This window comes from Gekko japonicus, unplaced genomic scaffold, assembly GCF_001447785.1.
Source record: "Gekko japonicus isolate JY-2015 unplaced genomic scaffold, Gekko_japonicus_V1.1 scaffold259, whole genome shotgun sequence".
Taxonomy (NCBI): Eukaryota; Metazoa; Chordata; class Lepidosauria; order Squamata; family Gekkonidae; genus Gekko; species Gekko japonicus.
This window is the reverse complement of record NW_015165243.1, coordinates 797,231-823,797: the sequence shown is the minus strand read 5'-3', so window position 1 is coordinate 823,797 and position 26,567 is coordinate 797,231. Positions and strand designations below refer to the sequence as shown.

At 41.3% G+C, this 26,567-nt stretch overlaps 1 protein-coding gene across 1 annotated transcript in view; it reads left to right on the top strand.

Moving 5' to 3' along the window:
* Window positions 1–26,567, top strand: part of ERC2 (ELKS/RAB6-interacting/CAST family member 2) — a 654,659-nt gene that overhangs the window by 180,805 nt on the left and 447,287 nt on the right. Inside the window, exons 3-4 of the mRNA XM_015410044.1 lie at window positions 3,771–3,845; window positions 21,729–21,884. Coding sequence (XP_015265530.1) covers window positions 3,771–3,845; window positions 21,729–21,884 — 231 coding nt within the window. The remainder of the gene's footprint in view (window positions 1–3,770; window positions 3,846–21,728; window positions 21,885–26,567) is intronic.

Below are 26,567 nucleotides of genomic sequence, written 5' to 3'. Positions count from 1 at the left end.
GGGTGGGGGGGGGGCCCGGCCCCCCCCCCCCCCCCCAAGTGAGGGCCAACGGCTTGCGGCCGGCCGGGCCTCGCGCCCTCCCTTCCTCTCACGGGTCCGGCTGGCTGGCTTCGAGGCGGCGGCGACAGCGAGGCCGGCTGCAGAGCATTCCCTGCACATGTGCAGGGAATGCTCTGTCAGTTTGGGGGGGATTTAAGTATCCCCCCGGTTTTTTTTAACTTTTCAGATTTTTGTGCACACCTGGGGACCACCCCACATGTACACAAAACTCCCCCTCCCCCCCAGGTGCCCCCGGTGTGCGGATTTAGCTATCCGCACACCAGGGGGCGACTTGGCTATTAGATATATAGATTAGTTTCAGAGAACTGGTATTTCACAGCTCCTGTCCATCAAAATTAATAATTAATGGACACTGTTGGACCTCCCCGCTTATGGTGTTGCAGTGGGTTCTTTTGTACTGTGGGAAGGAAGAGCAGCTATTGAACATGTTCAGCAAGTCTTGACTCACTGTTCATTTTGGGTTAATGTCTCAGAATGACTGGGTGATGGTTTCTCAATGATTACTAGTTGTTCAGCAATATAGGTGGGTCTGTTAAGGATCCATGGGGACAACAGCTGTACCTTCTGGTTAAAATAAACATAACTCCTGTTGATCTACATAAAACCATAGGTGCTTAAAAAGGGAAAAGAGAACAATTGTATAAAAACATTCACTCTGAATGGAGAAGAGAGGCTCAGTTTGCAATAGTACTGCTGGCAGCTAGAGGAGAGGAGAGGAAGTAGCCTTTTACATGCCATTGATTTCCAAGGAAGAGATTTAATATTCATCTTGTAGTTTGCAATAGGTAGGGAAACAACAAATAAAAGATAATATCACTTATTAGCACCTCTGAGAGAGAGAGGCTTTTTTTCCATATAAAGCAATGCATTTTAATTGAGTAAAATCAATGTCTTAAACTAGATGACTAGAACTGATGATTTTTAAAAAGTTCCATATTGGTGTAAAGGCATCATCCAAATGTGTATTTCTGGGGGGAAAACTGTGGGAGGGACAAAGCAGGGCTCCTCAAACTTTGAAGACTCCCCCCCGCGTGCCAAGAATGTACAGATCATCATCATCGTTGTTGTTGTTGTTGTTGTTATGCTGTTTCTCAATCTAATGCTGCTTGGAACAGGGGAAATGAAGTTAATACATCCCAACATGAGGAAAGGTTGTCCTGGTTAGCTCCCCCCCCCAATAGTGCCCACCCCATTGCAAACAGCTTCTCAGTTTTGCCAAGTAGTATAAAACACCCAAAAGGACAGGCTATTTTCATGGGGGGTAAAATGCTAATAAAACAACTCCCCTGTTGTGGCTCAGCATTAATCCGATATGTGAGAGTTAATTTCCTGAAGACAGGCAGATAGGAATGTTACAGTGGTTTATATAATTAGGGATTCAGGTCTCTGTGAGCAACTCAATGAATGGTGAGTTACATAGATTGAGAGCACGGCCAGCTTCAGCAGTTTTTTGTTGTTGTTGTTCAGTCACATAGTCAAGTCCAACTCTTCAGCAGTTATATAAGGCCAAATAGAACTTTCTTGGCTCTACTGGTTGCCTGATCTTGTTGTGCTGGAAGCTGCAATATACCTTCTGGTCGGCTTCAGTGGTGGTGTTGTATTGCCATGGACTTCAACACAGCAGTGCCTTCTGTGTGCAAGTAGCTCTCACTGAGCAAGGAGGACTGGGTAACCTGAGCCTCACTACTAGAATTTACAGTTTGAGATCCAGAGGTCTCATGTGAAGCAACAACTGGGCTTCATGGAAATGAGTTTCATTGATACCTGGTTCCTAACCAGCCTATCTCAAGGATAGGAGCAAGAATGCCATGAAGAAAATCTTGCTTTCTTGACCTCAGTTTGATCAACATCTGCACTGTCCTTGGTGATTTATTTATTATGGTTTCTTTTCTCTCTAGCATCCATTATAGAGCAGTGACATTAGGGCATGCAAAAAGATATTGAGATAACTGTTGAATCTGAATGTGGGACCTTCAAGTCTTTTAATTAAGGAGAAGAGAAGGGCAGAAGCTTTTAATGAATGATATACTGATCAGAATGGAGAAATGAAAAATGAGTGAAATCCTTTGGAAATTATTCTATTGTAATCTTTTTCTCTTTGTCATTTACAGAAGTATTACTAGTTATCTTAATGGAAACAGAAATAGTTTAGTCTTTTCTGGCAGCTGGTGGGGAACAGATAAATAACTCTATGTAGTGCAGTTTTTTATTCTGAAGTAAATCAATAATTTAATGGTGACCCCATCAGTATTAACTCAATGGGTTTGTGTGTTAACCACAAATAAACGTTGAGAGGTTTGGCTACAGCAGTCTCGCCAAATGACTGATTGGTACATTGAGACCCAAAGGTGAACTTTATATATTTAATGATCAGTCATTTGTGTTGTACAAGACTATTGGGTCATCAGATTATTTGATATATTATGTATTTAATGGTTAAAACATGATGATGATTATTATTTAAAACCCAGTACATCAAACCGATTACATATTTTGATTGAGTCATAAGATCACAGACTGGACCAGAGAATGGAATGGGTGGGGCAATTCACAGTTATCTTGGTCATTACTCTGGCCATTAAGTATTGGTACTGAAAAGGCAATGGATGTAGGAACCGGAAGGCAATTATTGTGAACAAAAGGGGGGGGAGTTTTTAAAAAAAAGAATAAGAAAAAGTTACAGTTATCTTGGTCATTACTCTGGCCATTCAGTATTGGTACTGAAAAGGCAATGGTTGTAGGAACCGGAAGGCAATTATTATGAACAAAAAGGGGGGGGGGTTAAAAAAAGAATAAGAAAAAGTAGTCTAATCTGAACGCATCTAATTATCCTTTAACTTGAATGAGCTATTTATTGTATGTGCAGTTCACTGAAACGATTGTGTGAATAGGTTCTGCTCTTGGGCAGTTGATATCCCTTTAAATGAGGCTTGCAGATGAGAAATTCCTGATGGATTGTTCCCAGAAAAACATTTTCCTAAATATTCAACCTTGTACATGGACATAATCCTATGTAATTTTATTATCTATAGGTAAACACCCTGATCCTCACAAATGTTAATTTGGGATTAAGTCTCCCTGAAATTTCTGGGACTAATTTCTGAGTAAACATATTTAGAGATTGTGGTGTCTGTTCCAAAACTAGCGTGTTAGAAAGAAAAGAAAAGAGCCAACATAAAAAGGTACTTTAAACGGTTCTGCATCAACTCACTATATAATTACTATTCTGTAAATGTCAGATTTGAACGTAATGTCTCTAAATTGCTTGTTCTAAGTATCAGTGGAAAAACTCTACGCAGAGAAGTTCAGCTGTAGATTTTAAATGACATTCCCCCCCCCCCACCGTTTTGAATTGGCAATATAATGTACTGTAATTGAATGACTTATTATCCGATGCCTGGGCAGAGGCAGCAGTGTTGTAATCTCTCTTAGTCCAAATACAACACGCTGTCTTTGTCACAGTTGACATTAATTATTGATAAAGGTTTCAGAAATAGCGCATGTGCTGGCAGCACTAGCTGTAATGTAAGATACGAGTCTGTAGTGATGCTAGGGGGACTTGTAGGCAAAGATGCACCTGTAGCATTTGAGCTTGTGCATGTCTGAACACTGAACTTTGGATTCGGTTGTGAGCTGTAATATATCTGTGCAACTGACAGAGTAATGGGAAGATGAGTCGTCAAGCTTACTTCTATCGTGTCCCTCCACAGGAACTGCACAGAAGAACCCAACTTCAGCCTGAACCAGCTAAAACGAAAGCTCTTCAGACTGTCATAGAGATGAAGGTATGGATTTTGGAATGCTTGCTAATATACTTCATTTTAGTGTGATCGCTATTAAGGCCTCTTGTAGCTTTTAAAAGTTGTAGCTTTTATGATAGAAAATATATTGGTCTGCACAACATGTGAACATATTGCTTCACCCACCCATGCTTTGTTCTTAAATGGGTGTAAATCTGTTAATGCCTAGTGCACTGCTTAGTCTGAGTCTAAGCAAAGTCCATATGTTAAGATTTAATAATAATTGTTTACTTATAGGAGATCAGCTTTTGTGTTACAGTTCATCCTGGTGAAACTATTCCCTCCCCTCTCTTTTTCCTCATTTTCTCAACCAACTAGCTTCATGAGATATTTGTAGCATTGAATATGACAAGCTGATTTTGTAGATTTTCGGAGCAGAAAAGGAAGATGGCTTTATAAATTGCTTAAAAAGCATACTTAGTTGTTTCACACTGTATCAAAGCAAACTACTCATTCTCTATTCTGCATCATCTGTTGCAATCATTCTCTGCACCTGTTGCTGTCATTCCTCATCAAGGAAAAGATTCCTTTAGACATTTGTCCAAATGGCACCAGGGAATGTTTCTTTTCTAGAGCAAATAACATAGGTAGTAACCCTAAACAGGTATGTGGGAATAACTCCAATTTTATTCACTGGGGCTTACCCCCTGGAAAGGACAGCAGCCTTAATGTTGAAAAAAGCATACTCCTTATTAGTTGAAAAAACTGGATTAAAAATGCTTGAAAGTCCAGAAACATTTAGATCTCTTCACATGAATGCAATTATGCATACGTTTGGCTTGTACAATTTGGCATGTATCAATTTATATGATAGATGTTATATTGTTAACTAATATTATACTAGCCCTTAATGTAGTCATTTAAAATTCCTGTGAGGTAGGCTACTATTATTCCTTTTATTTGTTTGTTTGTTTGCTGCCTTTCTATCTTCTAGAACTCAAGGCAGTTTACCATAAAATATATTAAATACATAAATATCCACGAATTACCATCACAGTTTTTACAGGTAGGAAATGATGTTGAAATAAATGTTCACTTTTAAGCTCTATCCATTTGAACATGCTCTCTCTCACTATTAGTGTTGTCATTGAGGGTGAAACACAGTGATGTAACATGCTAGTATGCTTGTGTTTATTTTGCTAAATATTTTCTTCACTGCAAGATGACTTAGCGGTCATTGCGCTGAGCTCCATTGTTTGACAAAGATCATCAAGTTATGACCTGCAAAATTTCCTTTTCTGGACAGTGGATGGCACTGGAATTATCACATAAACCCTTCAAACTTTCAGCTGCATGTGAATCTCTGTGCACGCACAGTTAAACATCTGAGACCATGTAAATGCTTGGGGGAAAGGGTTAGCTCTCTCCTATGCCATGGACCCAACCCAAATGTGAGCCCCCTGTGCTTTCTATTTATAGTGATAAGCATTCTTTTTCTACGAAAAGACCCCTGTTTATAGTGATAAGCAAGTGTGGGAGTGTCAAAGTCATTTGTTAGGGGCGCCGGATCTGACATAAATGCCACTTTGTCGGGCCAGGCCATGTGTGCCATAAAACGCAATACTAGGTACCTGAGATATAAACTGTATAAGGACAGCAGCTGGTAAACTCTGAGTTGGTGTATCCTCAACTGCAAGGCCTTGTGGGCTGTGAGGGGGGTGAAAAGGAAAACCCATATGGACAGACTGGAGTGCCAGTGGTGCAGCACTGGGCAGATGCTCCCATGCTGCTTGACTGCTGCAGATGAGGTTGTTCTTCCATGCCGAAGCCACAATCAGAGTGGCTCCGCCAACTCCTCCCCGAGCAGTCTCCTGTTCCCTCCCTTGCACTGGTTGCTTGTGGGCCACATAAGAGCCCTGGATGGGCTGATTCCAGCCTCCAGGCCTTAAGTTTGACACACCCTTAGTCACCCTAGTAGTCAACCTGCACTGACAGATGAACAGAGAGAGTGCAACTCTATTGATACTCCTGGACCTTTCTGCAGCTTTCGGTACTATCAATCATGGTATTCTTTTGGACTACCTTTCTGAGCTGGGATTGAGAGGTACTGTTTTTGGTGGTTCTAGTCCTACCTGGAGAGGAGATCCAGAAGATGATGCTGAGGGACTGCTGCTCAATTTGTTAGCCTTTGGCCTGTGGGGTCCTGCAAGGCTCTATTTTGTCCCCTATGCCTTTAAACACTACAGGAAACTGCTGGGTGAGGTCATCTGAAGACATGGGCTGGGTTTTCACCAATAGGTGAGTGACACTCAGCTCTATCTTGCACTTCTGGCTGATCCCAGGGAGGATGTAGAAACCCTGAACAGGTGCCTGGATACAAGCTTTGAGTAGATGTGGGCTAATAAACTGAAGCTTGATCCTGACAAGATGGAAGTATTGCTGGTGAGCAAATGGTTCTGCCTGGGATTTAAGGTGGATGGGGTTGCACTCCCCTTGAAGGAACAGGTCCACAGTTTGGAGTGCTCTTGGACCCAGGCCTACTGCTGGATAAGCAGGCGATAGCTCAACCACCAGCTTCAGTGGGTTAGTCATCTTCAGCCTTTCTTGAGCAGAAAAGATCTGGCCACTGTGGTGCATGCCTTGGTTATATCTAGACTAGATTACTACAATGCACTCTACATGGGGCTTCCCTTGAAAAGCTTTCAGAATTAGTGCAGCCATTATGTTGACTAGAGTTGGTCATAGGGACCTTATCGCTCCAGTCTTGACTTCTAGTTTGCCTCTGGGCTCCATTCAGGGTGCTCACATTGACCTTTAAAGCCCTGTGTTAAAATGTATGGGAAACCCATTCACAAGACCCCCTATTGTTATATCTAGTTTGGTTGTTAAGGCTCTGACTCTTCAAAGCAGTTCTGCTTGTTCCCTTCCTTAAACTTTCATCCTCTGAACTGCTGGTCTCATAGCATCCCTGTCTCTGTCCTGGATTATTTTTCCATCAGGTTTTTGAGTTCTTAAACTGCCTGCCATAAAGGACACAACTTTTGTATTCCTTAAAACCCTCAAGAGAGTTTCCCTAATCTTTTACTTTTCTCATAAAACTTCCATTGTTTGTAAGCATTTGTTGATAGTTTTTCTAGAGCACTTAAAGTGCTCTAGACTTCCATGGCATCACATCTGGTCAGGCAGGCAACAGCTGGTTTCTGAATGTCCCATATGAGGTCAGGGTTCCCACATAACAGAGTGAAACTCACATGAAGTCAGGCAACAAAATCCAGGAGAATAAGACCACATTACCATAACTGCTGTGTAACAGAACTTCACTTTTTCCCCCTACTTCATGTTCTATGCCTCTCAGACATAATTATTCTGATGGAAAGATTGCTTCGGCAAGGTTGTGAAATTTAGATATAGAACTGTAAAATCGGATTTTGTGTGTATATACACACACATCTATATCTCGCAGCTGCCTGAAATATATATTCAGAGGGTAGCCATGATGGTCAGAAGAAGAGCTATTCAAATCCAGTAGCACCTTAGAGACCAACAAGATTTGGGGGGTATAAGATTTTGAGAATCAAAGCTCCCTCTTTGACTGAAAGCTTACACCCCGAAAATCTTGTTGGACTCTGAGGTGCTAGTGGACTTGGATATAGCTCTGATATCTGTATCTATAGATATTTAGATATGTGTGTGTGTGTGTGTGTGTTAGTGATTTTGATCACATCACCCATCTTAAAAGGAGGAAGTATATATCAAACCTTTGTCATTCATTTCAGTAATGAATGCTGGCTCTCAGCATATTTTGCTCCGGAGGAAACATAATTCCTGCAAGCGTATTAGAATGGATGATTCTTTTTTGTCTAGCAGAAATATGCATAAGGAAACATAAGTGTTTCATTTATGCATAGTGCTTTATAGATTCTGGCCTGTGGTTTTATGTATAAAATGATCTGAAATCATCGACCAATAATTTTGCAGTCCTTCATATGAGCTTAATATTCAATAGCAATATTATTGTGAGGTTTTTTTCTGTTTTGAGAATTTGTGTGTCTGTTATGTGCTGGTGAACTGCTTGCAACTTGCAGGAACCCTATAAATTAAAGACTGCAAAAAATGTCCTATCGTTAACAACCTTGCTCGTCTTGCAAACTGACTTAACAAAGGAAGCCACGGCCTTCAACCTGTTTCATTTTAGGTTTTCCTCTTTTCCTACTGCCTCCAGTTTTTCCTAGTATTGTCTTTTACAGTGATTCTTGTCTTCTTGTGATGTTGCCAAAATACAATAGCTTCGGTTTAGTCATTTTAGCTTCTAGGGAGAATTGATTTGACCCAGAATACACTTATTTGTCGTTTTGGTGGTTCATGGTAGAATATTCAATATTATTCTGCAAAATCAACTCATAATGCTCGTGTACTTACTGAAGTAGTTAAAAAGATAACTTTAAAGGAATATGTCACAGGAAAACCCTAGGGTTTCCTAAAAAATAAACACTTATGATGAGGAGAAGGGGCCACTTCTTTATCTCTTTGCAATCAACCACACTTGATCTCCTGTTCTTTCCCTCTGAGGGAGATGGTGAAACAGTGAGTGACCAGAGAAGGCTAAAAGGAGCTGCAGGTATCAGGGGACTCTAGTTAGCAGTTGGCTGTTTGCCGAGTAGGAGGCCTTGGCAGGTGCTTACCCCTTAATGCTGGCCCTGCTCCTTGACCTATATGTTTTCTTGAGCTCAACTGACTTTAGTACCTATTCGCTCATGTACCACTAATTGGTTGGTGGCATTTCCTGTCTCTGTTTCATTTATGCTTGCCATTGCCTATGTAATAAAGTAATTCAATCAGAACTGAGCTGAAGACTTGGCTCCTCATTCTACTCCTGCCAGTATACTTTACTCCATTCTGCTTCCAAATCTTGAAAGTCTTTCCTTTGTTGCTCAGCACTGCTAGTCCTGGTATGTTTTCCTCTTTCCCAATCACCCTTCTTTGCTTGAGGTGTCTTTTGAAAACTGACCTCAGTTTGCTTCTCTTCCCTGTGAAGTTCAGCTTCAACTCTGCAGAAGTCCCTTTAGCGTCTTACAGGACCTGGTTCTAGGCTTACCAAGTGGCGGCGGGGGATCCACATGTCTTTACAGGATCCCTGCTGTGGGGACGGCAATACGCGTTGCACCCGCCGTCACCAGGATGTGACACTACGCGTCACTCTGGCAACGGGACTCCAAACAGCCCCGTTGCCAGAGCGACGCGTAGCGTCACATCCTGGCGACAGCGGTGCAACGCGTATCGCCATCCCCGCTGCAGGGCTCCTGTAAAGACATGCGGATCCCCCGCCGCCACTTGGTAAGCCTACCTGGTTCTGAAGAAAGGCTTTGTAAGCAATGTTCCCTCTAAGCTGAGTTAGGGTGAGCTAGCTCATGGTTTTTTAGCCTCCGGCTCACACATTTTTATCTTAGCTCAGGAAGGATGGATCCAGAGCAAACTAATTTATGCAGTAGTCAAATCGCTTGCTCACAATTTTAATGACAGTAGCTCATAAAGTAGAATTTTTGCTCACAAGGCTCCACAGTTTAGAGGGAGTATTGTTTGTGTAAGCCTCCACTGCATGACATGTTTTTCATTTTAGCCTTTCTTTTCACTGAAAACAGTATGCTTATGGCACGGACAAAATGTTACTTTGATGTTAAATAATATGCATTATGTTTGTATATATAATAGGACTTCTGATTTCCCTTTTGGAATGGGAAGCCTGCATCACTAGAAAGCTGATTTCAAAACTCAGGGGAACTTTGAAAGTAGCATCTGAGATTGAGATATCATACAAAGTTGGTCCCAGAGAAATCCTGTTGGAAGGGTCTCCCTATATTATGACTTTTAGCTGTAATCTTGGACCGAATATTTATTTGCCTCCAAAACTTTCCCCATATTCCTCTGCACACAGGTTACAGTGCCTACTGTGACATCCTAGTTTATCGTGATCAGGTTAGTCTTGCAGTCTAAGACCCTGGTGGTGCCCAATAATATAAATAAAATCTGTACAGGAAGTTCATATGGGAGTGACTCAAATTATCAGATCCACTGCTGACTATAGATCCAGGTGGGGTTGCCGTGTGTCTGAAGCAGCAGAACAGAGTTCGAGTCCAGTGGCACCTTTAAGACCAACAAAGTTTTATTCAGGGTATGAGCTTCCAAGTGTGCACACACGAATGTATATGTACCTGTATCTGAATGTATCTGAAGAAGGGTGCGTGCACACGAAAGCTTATACCTTCAGTAAAACTTTGTTGGTCTTAAAGGTGCTACTGGACACAAACTATTGAATATAGTTTCTTAGGAAGTTCTCCTAAGCAAGACATTTTAAAATAAATAGAAGATTTGCAAACAACCTGCTTTAGTGCATTTATGTCAAAGGGGGAATGATTAGGAGTAGGTACCAGAGTATTTCTGTGATTGAGACCAATTTTGCACTGACACCAATTTTGTCACTCGTTTTTCGTATTGCTTTGCCCCCCCCCTTTTCCACATGTGTTTTGCTCCCGCTGGGATTACTAGAGAGAGCAAAACACATTGAGGAGGAAAACCCTAAAGCAGAATTTATATTTTAAAAAGTACTGACTTATTTACTGCAAGCTGTGGCTAAGGTGGAAAAGAGGAAAATGTGAGCACAGAAAGTTCTTAAATGAGTGAAAATAGTTGTGGTTTGCCTTGCTTCTTGCAGAAAGAATCATCTTTATATATAGATCCAGCTATAGTATTTCAGGTATGTTTACAGCATTGTTGCTGGAAAACTGAGTGTGTTGTGTGGGGTGCCTAGTATTTACTTTGCATGAGCTTGCCATTTGTCTTGTTTTACATTAAATTTGTAATTACTCTAGTATGAATTCAACATGTATGAAAACAAATTTACTACACACTGTGCATGAAAGTGTCATTTTTGCTGTCCTATGATAGGAGAGTGTTTTTCAGTGAGAATGTCCTTTCCCTAAGCCTGCTGTGTTTGCTGTGAAAAATGTACCTGCCATTAGAACTGTTAGGAGTTTGGGTTGAGACAATGATTTACCCAGCAGCAAGATTCTATAGTATATCCCAATTGTTTTGTTAAAGATTAAATTATTTGATTTTGCTAAAAAATCAGATTTAGTAACTGATGAGTATTCTAACAAAGTTTACTTTTTAAAAAATCACCTTCTAGTGGTAATGAGAATGCTTGGTGTGTGCTGGGAAGATATTATGTTGCTTTCAGGGCTAAATCATGTACTTCCATGAGTCAGGATTTAATGATCATGATTAAAATGCCACATTAACTGCCTGTTAAAGGAATGGGGGTGGGGAAGGTGGCATGGTACAGCTCAGTCTCATTAGACCTCAGAAGCTAAGCAGGGTTGGCCTGGGGTAGGATTTGGATGGGAAACCACCAAGATAACTCTGCAGAGGAAAGAAATGGCAAACCACCTCTGCTTCTCGCTTGCCTTGAAAGCCGTTTGGTGCAGTTGCCATATATCGTCTGCGACTGGGTGGCACTTTACATACACACAAAGGGATGGCACATTTTTCTCCAATGGCAATTTTTTCTACCCTTACTTATTTTTAAACATTTTGCAGTGTTCACAATAACAATAGCTAAAGGCAGGTTTTTTCCAGGATCACTTCACTATGAGAAAGATCTTGGAAAATCCACCTTGTACTAGAAGAGATTGTGATCAGGCAGGTCAGATTAGTGGAGTTTGGAGAAATGACAATAGTGGGGAATTTCAGACAGCCTATATATCCCAGTTCAGGAACTGTTCCCTAACGGTTTCTGGTCTGACATTTCAGACAGAACCGTTTTAGTAACGGTTGCCTACCGGAATATATTTTCACTTTCAGACAGAAATGCTTCTGTCCCATTAGGGAAGCGTTTCTGAACCGTTTTACCTGCAAACTGCTTCCAAGCGGTCTTCACTTTTCTATGCCGTTTTTGAAGTGCTACGGGGTGCTGTGTAAAATGCCCCATAGTGCTTCCTCTTGCACCGCTTTGTTTTCTGGCCACATGGGCATTCTCCATGCTTTTTTAAAAACATTTATTTTAGAGCACTATAGTGCTATGACGCTATGGCGCTATAACACAACACCAAAACAGTGCAATAGCAACCCCATTGGAATGCCTGGACTCCACTGGGATACATGAGATGGCTACATCTGTCACCTGGAAACAAGTACCTCACTGGATACAGGCTTCAAGTGGGAAATCAGGGCATTAGTGATTGGTGTGACAGATGTTGCTAACCCTTCCATGCCCACTGTGAGTCAGGGGAAGGTGATGGGTTGTCAGGTTGCCCACTGGAAACAAGTATCTCATTGGACAGCAGGTTTAGGTGGGAGATCAGGGCATCAGTGATTGGAGAGACAGATGTTGCTGACCCAGCCTGATGTGCATCCATCCATGCCAAGAGGTGATTGGCTGGGAAGTGACTGGCACAGAGCTGGATCAGGTATAAAGGGCAGGGAGGCAAACCCCTTATCTTTGTGGGCTAAAGTTGGTGAGTGGTAGGCTTGTCTGGTTAGAGTAGTTTTGCTGATCAACTAGAAGGAGGATGAGTGGGACAAGGGGGGTAGCCTGGAAGGAGCAGGAGATTCTTGACCTCCTTGTAAGTGATATATCCCTTGATATGTGTCTACCTCTGCTGTGGTTTCCTAGGAAGAGTTTAGTCTGATAAACCCCCCACTCGACTGTGCGACTGAACAACAACAACATTACTTTAGGCAGGAATGACCAGAGAACCCTAGATTGTTAGCATACCAGGGGAGAATTAAGACCACACAGGAAAATCGGAGGGTTATGATTTCAAAACACAGACAAACTTTTATTTCAGAAGATAAATGGAAATTCGAGATCATGCTCCAGTTCACCTGGTGGCTCCCAACCTAATGACATCAACTAGACTCACACCCATTTTGAATGTCCATCTCAAAAGCTTTTTATGTTAGAAGCAATTTTGCATTCTGTTACCTATCAGGTACTGTGCCATTATCTTTTTTGAAAATATCTTTGATCTCTGTTCCCTTGTTATTTCTTGCTTTTTTTCTTTTTGGTCTGTGTAGATACACAGAATTAGCACATAGTGCAATGGTTTGGATCCAGTGAAACATGAGCAGAAGCCAGTTCAGGTTCACAAATGCATATGCAAGAATTCATGAAGCGCTGTTTGTTATATAGCAGTTCTCATGTTTCTGCTTTGTACAAGAAGTTGTGCAAATGAAGGAACATATTTTAGATTTCTTTTGCTTTTCTTGTGTAGTGCTTTATTTTGAGGTGTAAAATAGCCATTCCATGAGTGGAACATGCACTCCAACAAGTGGGAGGACATCTTTAGATCCAACCGAATGCATGTAAATCCTGACGTTAAATTCGGGGGGGGGGGAAGTCATTAGCATTTTTCATTCATTGGCATGGCCTTGCAATTAAAGATGAGTTCCTGTTCTGGTACATCCTGAAGGCTGTGCTATTTATGGTCAAGTAAGTTAAACAACATATTGAACTTGGCTACAGTAGTTCCCAGTCATCCTTTATGCCACTTTAATAGTACAAAGCAGCCTAGACAGCCCAGCCTAGCTGTCATCAGAGCTTGGAAGCTTAGCAGGATCAGCTATTGTTAGTACTTGAATAGGAGACCACCAAGGAAAACTAGAGTTGTATGTAGAGGAAAGCAATGCAAACCACCTTTGCTCATCTCTTGCCTTGAAAATCCCGTGATGGGGTAGCCACAAGTTGATTGCAGCTTGATGGGTTTCTTTACCTCAGGACTGCCAAGAGTGACCATGGGCTCCCAGACAAGGATTCCACCTGGACACCCCTGTATGACCCTGATCCAATCCATATGTCTACTCTGGAATTTTATATTCTTACATCTGATGAAGGGGGCTGTAGTTCATAAAAATTTCATATCACAACAAATCTTCTGTAAGTAAATCAGTAAGAAATCTATTTACGTTTACCCTTGTGCCTTTATCTAGCACAAAAGCAGGGACAAAGTTATTATGCAGTGGTGCTAGATAAGAAGTACCAGGATCACTGGGATTGATTTTGTTGCCATATTTTCTGAAAAGATTGTGTTATTTGTCATACAGCATAAAGCTGAATGTCTACGGTAGCAACGGACCATTTACAAATACAACAACCCATTGCCTGAAAAATGTTTAAAATATAATCAAATCTAATTAATTGGGAAAGGGAATTCTAACTTCTGTTCCATATGTGTAACCCCTAAAACAGATTAACATTCCACTAGTATGTGGGGATCCTTTTCACTACTTTGATAGATCATGTGGAAATATTAACCCCCCCCCCCAGTTCTGTTCATAATACTAACAAGGGTTTGCTGCTATTTTACTAGAACAAAGTTTAAGTCCAGTGGCACCTTCAAGATGAACAAAGTTTTATTCAAGATATGAGCTTTTGTGTGCACAAACACTTCCTCAGATACAATGAAATGGAATTTATCAGTCCATACATGGAGAAAGAAGACGAGATTGGATTTATACCCCACCCTTCACTTGGAGTCTCAGAGAGGCTTACAATCTCCTTCCTTTCCTCTGCCTACAACAGACACTCTGTGAGGTAGGTGGGGCTGAGAGAACTGTGACTGACCCAAGGTCACCCAGCTGGTTGCATGTGGAGGAGTGGGGAATCATATTAGAGTCCGACCCTCTTAACCACTACATCACACTGGCTCTCAGAGGTAAATTCCATTTCATTGTATCTGAGGAAGTGTACATGCACACGAAAGCTCATACCTTGAATAAAACTTTGTTGGTCTTATAGGTGCCACTGGACTCAAACTTTGTTCTACTGTTTCAAACCAACATGGCTACCCATCTGGATCTGATGTATTAATGTTAAGTATGTTCTAAGTTGCCAACCAGGGGTGAGAAGGAGTTGAGACGAAGCACTTTTCCGCATTCTCATTTTACTTGCTGTTAAGTTTACTTGGCTGTTAAGTTTCTTTGGGATTCTTCCCCTTGTTCCACATGTGTTTTGCTCCCTCTTGTGGTCGATTCGATATCAAACAGCTTTATTTCCATTTTATCTTCCTGCCAATTTAAACTATAAGTAGGTAAACTGGAAATAAAGCTGTTTGATATCGAATCGACCACTAGAGGCAGCAAAACACATGTGGAGGAGGACCTCCCTCTCCAGGAGAAATAAGGACTTAACAGTGAGTAAAATGAGAATGGGGGAAAGCCCCAAGACTGACAAATAAGAGGGAAGAATTAGAAGATGGGAGAAAAAAAATTAAATCATATCTCGAAAGGAAGAGAGCAAAATGAAGAAGAAACATGTGGGAATAAGGAGAGATATTAAGAAAAAAGGAAATGCTTTATTTTCTACAACACACTAACAGGAAAGATTTGGATGAGCAGACAAAACGATGGAACAGGTGGAAGGAAAGGAGGAGGGAAACAGACTGCTGGAAGCAACAGTCTTGTTGGGAGGCTGTAGCCTGGCAGTGACTCTCACAGCCATGAGCTGTGCTGGCTGGTCTAGCCTTGCTCCAATACTGGCTTGTTTAATGGGTATAGCAGGATATGGAAGTATTTGCCTCCTTGTAGTAACTTTGCAGAAAGGCACATTGAGTAGAAAGCCGAGTGGCTGATATTTACTGTTCTCTGCCTTCCCTGTGCTCCTAGTGGCTGCAGTGCAGAACTTCCTTAGAAGTAAAATGAATGGAGATGCGTTTTGAATGCAGCATGAGGGGCACTTCAGTTGACCTTGGTCCCAGAAAGTTTATCCTCTGAGTCCTCCCCTTGGCAGCCCTGCTTTACCTTACTATTGCGAGTCTCAGTGGTTTACAGAGGGATGCACAGCTTTGTTGTTTCTATGACAATGAAATCTTCTATGTACACTGTCACAGTGAACTCAGAGCAGGAAACTCTCCCATACGGCCACCCATCAAATGTAATAAACTTTAAGTTGTAAGTAAGTAATGTTAGAGGGGCAAAGACCTGCCCATCCATTTGGCCCATCTTCTGATATTTCCCATTACTGTCCCCACTGGCCTGGTAGCTTCCTCACTCACAGCCAATGGAGGGTATCTTGGTTACATTCTTCTCAGCCACCTTTCTGTTCCATTTAAAGGCACCTCTACAGACAGCACATGCCTTTGGCCATCTCCATCCTCTCACATGGCTGCCTCTACCCACAGGAGGTAAGGAACCAGCCAATCTGCATCCAAAGCAGAGGCCACCTTCCATCCTAAGCCACTCCATGCTGTTGCTGCAGCAATTTCCCCTATGCTTTGCAACAGCTCCCAGGCAAGGTTGGGGGGGTCTTCCCGTCCTCAAACATCTAAGAAATGTCCAACTACAAGTATATTTTATTTTTCTAAGCTACAAGTTTATTCTTTCTAGACAGACCATGCATTATGATGTATTTGGTGGTCACTTGTGCACAATGCACAATGCATCAACCCATAGATCTGCATTTGTTTGCATGGTCAGAATATATGCATAATACTGTCAACAATTAGTTAGGTAGATCTCAGATGTCCACGAACTTCCAAACCTGATGTAATTGTTTTAAAGGAGCATTCCTCAGAACTGGAATGAGTTGAATTATTAGCCTATAATTGAAGGGCTGGATCCTAAGTACTGCATGTGAGATGTCGACTTGTGGAATGTTTTCCCCAATCACTACTTCCTGTTTTCTGCAGCCTTTCATGCAGCCTTTCATGCTGAAAAGCTCCTGAGAACTAGGGTACTCTCAGGTACATCATTGGATGCTGTGTCAGGCACTACATCTTTAGGGGAAAACCTGCAGAGATTATGGCCTCTCCTTTCATGAAGTGGCCACAGAGATGTAAGGTGCTTTGAAGTGCACTAGGGGGTCCCTGGGATCCTGGCAGCTGCTTGTTTTCTCAGGAATTTTAAGAGTGCCATAAAAGGCACTGAGGTCAGCAGAGCAGAGATGCATTTCCTTGGAGAGATAACCATTTGCTCTGCCTGCCAGGAAGGGCAAGATGGATAGCTGTTGTACAACATGATCTGGGTATTGAGATGTGTGGGACATGCACCTTGGGTTGATTGGCAGATCGAGGTTCATGTTTTGGGTAAGAGATTTCCTGCCAGGAAAGACAGGAAGGGTTAAAAGATTGGTAAGATCCATTAGTCTTTGTTCAATTGTTTGAAGTCAGATTCCCCTGCATGTCAAAGGTAACTCTTCTGTATTGTTAAGTTTAGCTTAGGGTTTTGCTTTTACCATTCTTTTCCTTAGATCTGTAATCAATAGGCTTGATAGTATTTTTCTTGTTTTGTACTCTAGCTTAATTTGTAGCAATAAAATTTTCCTGTTTAAGGGAGCAGACTATGGTTCAAATGCCTCCTTGAGCACCTTAATCACTCGCTCACACTTAAATACACATGCACAGAAGAAGGTCTGAAGTACCTGGCAAAACTCTGCCCTTTGTACTTGCTCAGAGGCAGCCTTTCTAGTATTCCTCAGGTCACTGGTGATGTGGGAGGCTGTTCAACTTGGGGTGGTGACACGAAGAAGAGGAACATGCTTTACATGCTCACAAACACGCAACACACATGTAAATGCACTAAGACCCAGGACAGGTTTATGACACCTTCCACTTGTGCAAAGACTGTTCTGAATGAACCCCAGATTATTCCTGTGTTTCACTTGACAGAGAGTTAAATATTGTGTGGGTGTAAAATCTGACAACTCAGGTTGTATATCTTTGTGTGTATTAAGCGCCATCAAGTCGCTTCCGATTTACGGCAACCCTATGATTTAATGTCCTCCAAAGCATCCTATCATTAACAGCCACTTTCAAGTCTTGCAAACTGCAGACCGTGGCTTCCTTGATTTTGTCACTCGGTCTCATGTTGGATCTTCCACTTTTCCTGTTGCCTTCAACTTTTCCTAGCATTATTGTCTTTTCCAGTGACTCTTGTCTGCTCATACTGTGACCAAAGTACAATCGCCTCAGTTTAGTAATTTTAGCTTCTAGGGAGAGTTCAGGCTTGATTTGGTCTTGCACCCACTCATTTGTCTTTTTGGCTGTCCACGGTATTTGTAAAACTCCCCTCCTACACCACATTTTAAATTAATCTACTTTGTTCCTGTCAGCTTTCTTCACTGTCCAACTTTCACACCCATACATAGCAATGGGTAATCCTTTGGCATGAATTAACTTGATCATGGTCACCAGCACTACATCCTTACACTTAAGGATCTCTTCTAGGTCCTTCATGGCTGCCCTGCCCAGTTTCAATCTCCTTCTGATTTCTTGAGTGCTGTGTCCATTTTGGTTGATTATGGGGTTAAGGAATAGAAAATCTTTAACAACTTCAATTTCTTCATCATCAACCTTAAAGTTGTGTAAGTCCCCAGTAGTCATTACTTTTGTCTTCTTGATGTTCAGCTGTAATCCTGCTTTGGCACTGTCTGCTTTAACCTTTATCAGTAGTCGTTTCAAGTCTTCACTGCTATCTACCAGGAATGCGGTGTCATCTGCTACCGATTTTCACTGCACCTTCATCTAAATCTAATCCAGTTTTCCTTATGCTCTGCATATAGATTGAACACACAGGGGGATTGGAAACCATTCTCTTTCTCCGTATTCTGCCCTAACAGTGGCTTGTTGTCCAAAGTACAGGTTACTCATCAAAACAGTCAGATGCCATGTCACAGCCATTTCCTTTAAAACCAACCATATCTTTTCCTGATCACACAGTCAACAGTTTTGCTGTAATCTATGAAATACAAGCTGCTTTTCTTCTGAAATTCTCTCATATGTTCCAGTAACCAATGTAAATTTTCAATATAAACTCTAGTGTGTCTTCTTTTTTCTGAATCCAACTGGGATTTCTTGTTCCATATCTGGTAAGATTTTTTGTTGTAAGATTTTGAGCATCACTTGGATTGTGTGGGAAATTAATGTGATGGTTCAGTAGTTGCTGCAGTTTTTGATATCATTATCTCCTTTTTTTGGAGGTGGAATGTAAACTGAGCATTTCCAGTTTATGGGCCATTGTTTTGTTTTTATATTTATTGGTACAATCTTCTTATGATTTAGATGGACTCCATTTCTGTGTCTTAGAATCATAGAATCACAGAGTTGGAAGGGACCATACAGGCCATCTAGTTCACCCCCCCCCTCAATGCAGGATCAGCCTAGAGCAGGGGTGGCCAAATTGTGGCTCTTTCACACATATTGTGCAGCTCCTGGCAGGGCAGCTGGGGAAGTGAAGGAGAGGGATGCCTCCCTGATCAGTCTTTCCTTCCCCAGCCAGTGTTCTTTCCACCTTTCTTTCTCTTTTCCTTCCTTCCCCCTCCCTCACTTCCCCATCTATGTGCTTTGTTTGTTTCTCTCTCTTTCTACCTCTTTCATTCTTTCTTTTCATCTCTGTCTCTTTCTCTTTCTTAGTCAGGGCTTTTTTGTAGAAAAAGTCCAGCAGGAACTTATTAGCATAACAGGCCACACCCAACAGCAGAAAGCCATTAGCATATTAGGCCACACCCCTGACAGCACAGTTCATTAGCATATTAGGCCACACCCACATGTCTTCTTTTGGCTTGCCTGGGCGCCCTGCGGTGCGCGGAGCGCGGGGCAAGCCACCTCATGGACAGGCCGGGGAAGGCACGGGAGGCATTTAAATGCCTCCCCAATCCTTCCAGACCCCCCCCTGCCCACCCACCTCAGAGTTGCCAGGGGGGGTCACTCTCCAGGCCTTCCTTCTGTAGCCACGCATGCAGAGGTTTTGACAGCAGTGGGCGTGGTCAACTCTGAAGCCAGCTGGAACTCCGTTCCTGTGCGTTCCTGCCCCAAAATAGCCCTGGTCTTAGTCAAATAAATATCACTAGCAAACAAATAAATATCATTGTCAGTATCTGTTTTTACCCGTTTTGTTTTTATTTTTGGCAGTCTCATTTAATGTTAATAAAAACACATGTGTAATATTTGTCTTGCGGCTCTCAGACATCTGACATTTATGCTATGTGGCTCTTATGCTAAGCAAGTTTGGCCACCCCTGGCCTAGAGTATCCCTGACAAGTGTTTGTCCAGATGCTGCTTAAAGACTGCCAGTGGCATCACTCTATTGATATCCCATCTACTTCTGGTGATTTGTCTCAGTCCCCAGGCATTTAAGGTTAGCATAGGATAGAAGACGAAGCACTATGTTTTTGATGACCTATGGTAAAGCATTGAATCATGAGGATATTTCACTCTAAGAAACAGTGAAATAAGTACAGCACACTTAGAGCTATTCAGTAGTGTTCTTATATCAATAAACTTGGGTTGGTTACTATTTACTATAAAAATAGTTTAGCTCTTCCTTTTAAATACCAAGGCACAAAAACTGAAAACTCAGAGTAAATGTGGTTAAAGTAAAATTATTAAAATAAGATATAGAGTTTAGAGGGTTGTACTGGGCCTAAAGATACTCAAATTCAAATCTTTGCTTACTGTGAAACTCTTCGGGAGGCTTCAGGTTAGTCTTTTAGGCTAACTTACCTCATGACGTGGTTGTAAGGATAAAGTGGAATGGGGGAGAGCCATTTATGCTGCCTTGAGCTCATTGGGATAATTATGAAATAAAACTAAATAACTTGTGGACACATGTTAGCAGCTTCTAGAAGGCGTCAAAAGAGGGAAAGGGGCAAATTTCCTTGAACTGGGAGTTGCATAAGCTGTGGGCTGCCACTGAAAATGTCCTCATGTGCACACCATACAACTTAGTCTGTCTCACTAAAGTAGGGTTTCCAGCCACCCCAGCATGAGAATTTATGGAGTTGGGACAAGCTTATTGCTGTTGTGCTAATATGCACTGTCAAATTTCTGGTATAAAATTTTGAGTGACATCACTGCATCAGGGTGATGCTCTACTATTTACTCAAAACTCTATGGTTAAACTAGAACATATTACAATGTCGTTCTGATGTGATGACAACGCTCCTGGGTTTGTGCTTTATTGAAGTTCTTAGTTGGCACAATGTCAAATTGCCCCCCACTGCCTTGTCAAGTGGCAGTGGGAAACAGGCCCTGACCAACCCTCCTATACAAAACACATACAAAGCAGGGCACAATTTGATTTTTGCAAATCATGGGCAAGTTGGTATGAAAGAAGGTGGTCCTTTTACTAAACTGTCCTGGTCAATAAGAGCAATAATGGTCAATAAAAGCAATTTTAATTGGGTTTGGAAACAAATGGGCATCCAGTTCTGCTGACAGAAATTGAGGCAATTCAAGATACTGTGTCAGGCACCAGGCAGGGCCATAATTAATCAGATCTGGACAACTGAATCTTTTGAATTCTTAAAGCAGCTTCTCATAGAGCATGTTATGTTAATCTATCCTAGATTTTGCCGGACCATTTATGACTGGCCAGGTCAGCTCATCAATGAATGGGCACAGTTGGTGAATCACCCTGGAATGTAGGTATTGCAGAAGCAGGACCAGGACCAGGAACACTATCAGACTGTGAAATTGGTCCTTCAGGGGTAGCACAATCAGTCCAGGAGACAGCTGGGCAGTATAACTTTATCCTGGGGTTACTGTACCTCCAGCTAACAGCACTTCCATCTTCTCTAGGTTCAGTATATTAGCTCTTAAATTTATTGCTGGTAATTTTCTCTGGTAATTTTCTCTCTGTGTACTTTTAGTGGCAAAGCAAGGTTTGACTACAATGTGAACATCTTTCTTTATGAGTTATTAAATACAATGAAACCTCACCCTCTTGTTTAGAAAATAAGGGTTTGTACTTCTTTTGTAATATAATTATTTGAAGGTCTGTTCCAGTGAAATAGACTTGAATCAGGTCCAGGTTCTTGTGCTGACATTGTTCTTTTGCTTTGATGCTCTGTGAGGATCTTGTGTTGCAGTTTATATGTACTCCCTCCCTATAAACAATTCTTATAATAATTGCATAACAACACTTTTTTTTTTAAATTAGGACACAAAAATAGCTTCACTGGAACGTAATATAAGAGACCTTGAAGATGAAATACAGATGTTGAAGACAAATGGAGTTCTGAACACAGAAGACCGAGAAGAAGAAATCAAACAAATAGAAGTTTACAAGAGTCATTCAAAGTTCATGAAAAATAAGGTACTTTCAAATAAGAGACCAATTTAGTTTCTGATAGAGGCGGGGGGGGCATTGTCTCGACTCTCCATCTGCAGAAGCTGGTAGTGAAACAGTAGAAAACAGTAAGAGTAACCCTAGCCCTAACCTTAAAGACAAAATTTGTGGTAGGGTATGAGCTATCGTGAGTCACTGCTCACGTCTTCACAGCTATCATGTGAGTCTGTCTGTCCTATATATTGGAAAGAGGAGTGATTTCAGATGCCAAATGACATAAGCAGGCAAATGACAATAGCAGGTGTGATTGGATTAGGTGTGATATGCAGAGAAGTAGTAGGCATGGAGAAATCAGCATTGGTAATGAGATAGGAAACCTAGGTCTCAATTCAGTCCAGGTGGATGCATTGTTTTGAACTTTCTTATCAGTTGAAATTCAGCAGTCTCTCTTTCTAATTTCCCTTTGAAATTCCTTTGTAAGATAACTGCTACTCTTAAGTCAGCAACTGAAGGTCCTGGAAGGTTAAAATGTTCCCCCTCTGGTTTTTGAACGTTGCTGTTTCTAATGTCAGACTTATGTCCATTTATTCTTTGTCGAAGGGACTGGCCTGTTTGTCCAATGTAGAGGGTGGAAGGGCATTGCTGACATGGGAGGGCATAAATTACATTAGAGGATGAGCAGGAGTATGAATCTGAGATGGTATGGCTGATATTGCTGGATCCACTGATGGTGTTGCTATATGAGAGCCAAGTTGGCATCTTGGTTTGTTGCAGACTGTGGTACCAGAGTCCATGTTACTGTTAAGTAGTTTATCACTGCAGGTGAAAAGTTGTTTTAGGTTAGCAGGCTTTCTGCAAGCAAGAAAAGGTCAGGCCCCCAGTGCCCGTGTGAGAGAGGTGTCACTATGCAGCGTGGGTTGTAGGCCATTAATAATGCATTGAAGTTGGGAGGCTGATCTGTTCACAGGCATGTCAAATCAGGGTAAAGATGTGGAAGTGTCTGGAGCCATTCCCTGGAGGAAAACTATATTAAGGCCGATTTCCCACAAGCGCTGCTCCATGCTCGCTCTTTTCTTTTGTCCCGATGGTACATGTCAATTTCACACAAACTGCTGCGTGGCCGCATTGGAGCTTCGCGTGATTTCCCCCGCATCTAGTTAATCCTCAAAAAACAGGATTGAGTAGACACGGGGAAAATCATGCAAAGCTGCGGGGCAAAATGCGGCCGCACAGCAGCTTGTGTGAAATTGACACATGCCATCAGGGCAAAAGGGAAGAGCGAGCATGGAGCAGCGCTTGTGGGAAATCGGTCTCAGTTGCCACAGAATGAGGAAGTACTTTTGTTCCCTTGAATAAAAACTGTGACAACAGCATTCCTGTTATTAGTTCTCTACTATATCCCCCTTGCTTAAGTAATTATAGCAAATGCACATGTGGTATTGGAGATCGTTAAGAGTTCCTTCATGTGGTAGGTTTTCCTCATATGCAACCGATATTCATGTTCTGATATCAATATAAAGAAAATGAGAAATAGTTAGCCATTTCTACAGCTTTTGTATGTTGTAGAGATTTAAAATCTGCTGCAATAAAAAAACCCAGAGCAACTTTTAAACATATACCCCAGGAGTCACTTCTTAAATAATAGATAGCCACTCTGTTACTTCAAATATAATAAAAGAACTGCTGAATACAAATATAAATAAATGCATATATTTTGCTTTATTTTCATAGTAACAGTCCTTCAGGAGATCATGGTGACTCTTATAAGTTTGAGTTCATATGCGGGTGGGTTGGAATTTATAACTGCAAAGAGGAAGTCTTAATGGGAGGAAGGGGATTCTTTGGCTTCTAAAAACAACAACAGATGAACGAGAGGAAGACGGTTGCTTGCCATTGTTTTGTCATACCTGTCTGATCAGCCCTTTGACTACCATGCTACATTCTGATGAAAGTCTGTACAGCCTCTGTCAGCAGCCCTGTCCTTCGTCTTACAATTGAGATTTGCAGCAAAAGATACTACTTCTGCCATTCATCACGGAACCTTTCAAGGTGGAAAAAAATATTTATATGGTTGTCAGCAAGGAGATCTTATTATACCCCATCTGTCGAACCTGAGATCACTGATAACAACCTCTGATAAATATAAGTCCTGATTGATGGCAGACAGAAGAACAAGGCTCTTTTCATAGCCAACAACTCTAGGTGTTATAATGCTCTTTAAAATAAGTTAGATTTGAGGACTAAATGTTTAAAGACCTTTCTGATTTGAATGAAAAAATGGATGTATATCTACAAAAGGCAGACCACTGCAGAACATTGCTTATTTCCCTAGAAGGCTATGATTTATCAAGGAGTTCTGCTTTTTCCTGTATAGAATTCCAAGCCATTAATAATAAACACTTCCTTCCCAGATTCTCAAACATACAGCCGTTTATAGTTCAGTCAAGAAATAGATGGGTAATTGGAGAGCAAAGTAGGTAGGGCGGAAAAAATGGCTAGAAAGACAAAAACACAAAGTTCCAATCCTACTATATGCTGATGACACAGTGATAATGTCTAGATCAATAGTGGGCCTCCACAAGCTGATAAAAAAATTCGAGCTTTACTGTTATCATGAGGGCTTGTCCATTAATGTGGCAAAATCCAAGGTCATAGGATTCACACACAAAAAAGGAGAAAATCTTCAAATGGGACATAGCAGGCCAACCTATGGAACAGGTCAAACAATTTAAATATCTGGGAATCCGCTTTGAAACATCTCTTACATGGAAAATACAGTTGGATCTAGCAAGGCGCATAGCCTTGGGAGTAGGGAGGACAATTGTAAAATTGGGAGGTGAATTTGTCTCCTCAGCCTTAAAGGTATTTAATGCTAAGGTCCTAAACCAATTCCTGTATGGTGCAGAAATTTGGATTCAGGCCACTTCTGAAAAAATGGATTCCATCCAGTATGACTTTTTATGATGCTTATTGACTACTCAGGTGTAGCACTGAGACCAGAACTAGGTGAATTATTGATGGAAGCTAGGGTTTGGATTAAGCATTTATCTTCAAAGTAAAGGTTTTAAAATCTGAGGGAGGATCTACTCTACTTGGGTTTACGGTATCCAGGCAGATAAACATTATAGCCATTGGGATCAGCTGTTGTACAAGAAAATGAAATGCCTAGGAACAACAAATTATATTATTAAGAATACAGAAACTAAAGACTTTACAAGACAAATTTTAAAAATGGGTAAGAAAGTTGGATTTTACAAGTACGTGTATTAGGTCCCACAGGATATGTTCAACACTCCATTTGGGAATTGCTCTCCCAATGCAACTTCCAAAATATTTGTATCAATTGACAATCCCAAAACTAAGAACACCTTTTACTTTAGCAAGAATGAACATTCTTCCATCGGTGGTTTTGGAGGGCAGAGTATCATACCCTAATAGAATATGTAGATGCTCATATGATACAATCAAAACCATTGAACATATGATTATGGAGTGCCCTATATTCTATGAGTTGAGGGCTAATTTAGTCGCCCCTTTAGTTAAAGATATGGAATTAATGTGCGAGCCCAGGTATCATGGCTATTATCGGATATAAATGATTGTGTCGCTCTCTCAGTGGCAAAATTCATAGGCACAATAATCAAATATAAGAGAAATAATAAGAGAAATAATATAAAAGAAATAATAGGTCTTTTAATTTTGGGGGGGGGTCTTAATTTCTGCTTAAGGTGATAGCCGTATGAGCAGTACTAGATAGATAGGCAGGCAGGCAGGCAGACTTCACTTGGTATTACATTTTTCTGGGGAATGTTTGTGTCACACTGAGAAGAGCTCTGTCTTGCATGATAGGTTTTGCCTTAATATAAACCTAATATAAGAATTAGATCTTTCTACACAAACCATAGATGGAAACAAAATGTGAATCAAGATTATAAGGATCAGAAATGCTCTGTCCTATGATGTGCTGTTCCCTAACAAAGCCAAGTTAAGTGCATGCAGTGGTTCTTGCTAGGGCTGCAGAAACAGGATTCTCATCCTGACAGTGCCATTTGCCAGAAACTCTCGATCCCCCTCGATCCCCCTCCCTTGCTGTTAACTGTGGCTGGTTCATGTTTGTGCTGAATTTATAACATCCAAATCAGTCTTGCAAATGAAGAAGTATCACCAATTTGACAATTACAGAGGAAGCTGCCAGGCCAGCTCTTGTGCTATTGTCCTCGGGTATGCTTTGTAGGCTAAGACCACCTTTCTTTTCGCTTCATCATAGAGGTATAGTTTGTTCAGTAGTGCCTTGCACTCATACTGGATTGTCAGTGGGTAAATATAGATGGTCAGTTAACATAGTGTGTAATATTATATTTGATACTCCAGCCATTGTTAATGTCCTAGGTAGTGCTGAAGAGAATGTGAATACTTGCCTGTTTCCCCAAGTTTCTGAACTGGATTGGACATTAACAGGACTTTAAAAACAACCTGCTTATCAGTTTTAACTGTATCAAATAGATCTACAGGTAAACCTTCAGTTGGACCATGTAGACTACCACTATTGAATGTTCTTACGGTGAGTGATCAAACATATGTGCCTTAGTCACATGCCAGTATGAATGAGCCTGCTTTACAGGGTACTAGGGTAGCCTGAGTGTAAGGAAGAAAACCTTCATTCCACTGTTTCTCACTCAGAAAAAATAGGTTCTGCCACTGGCTTAAAGG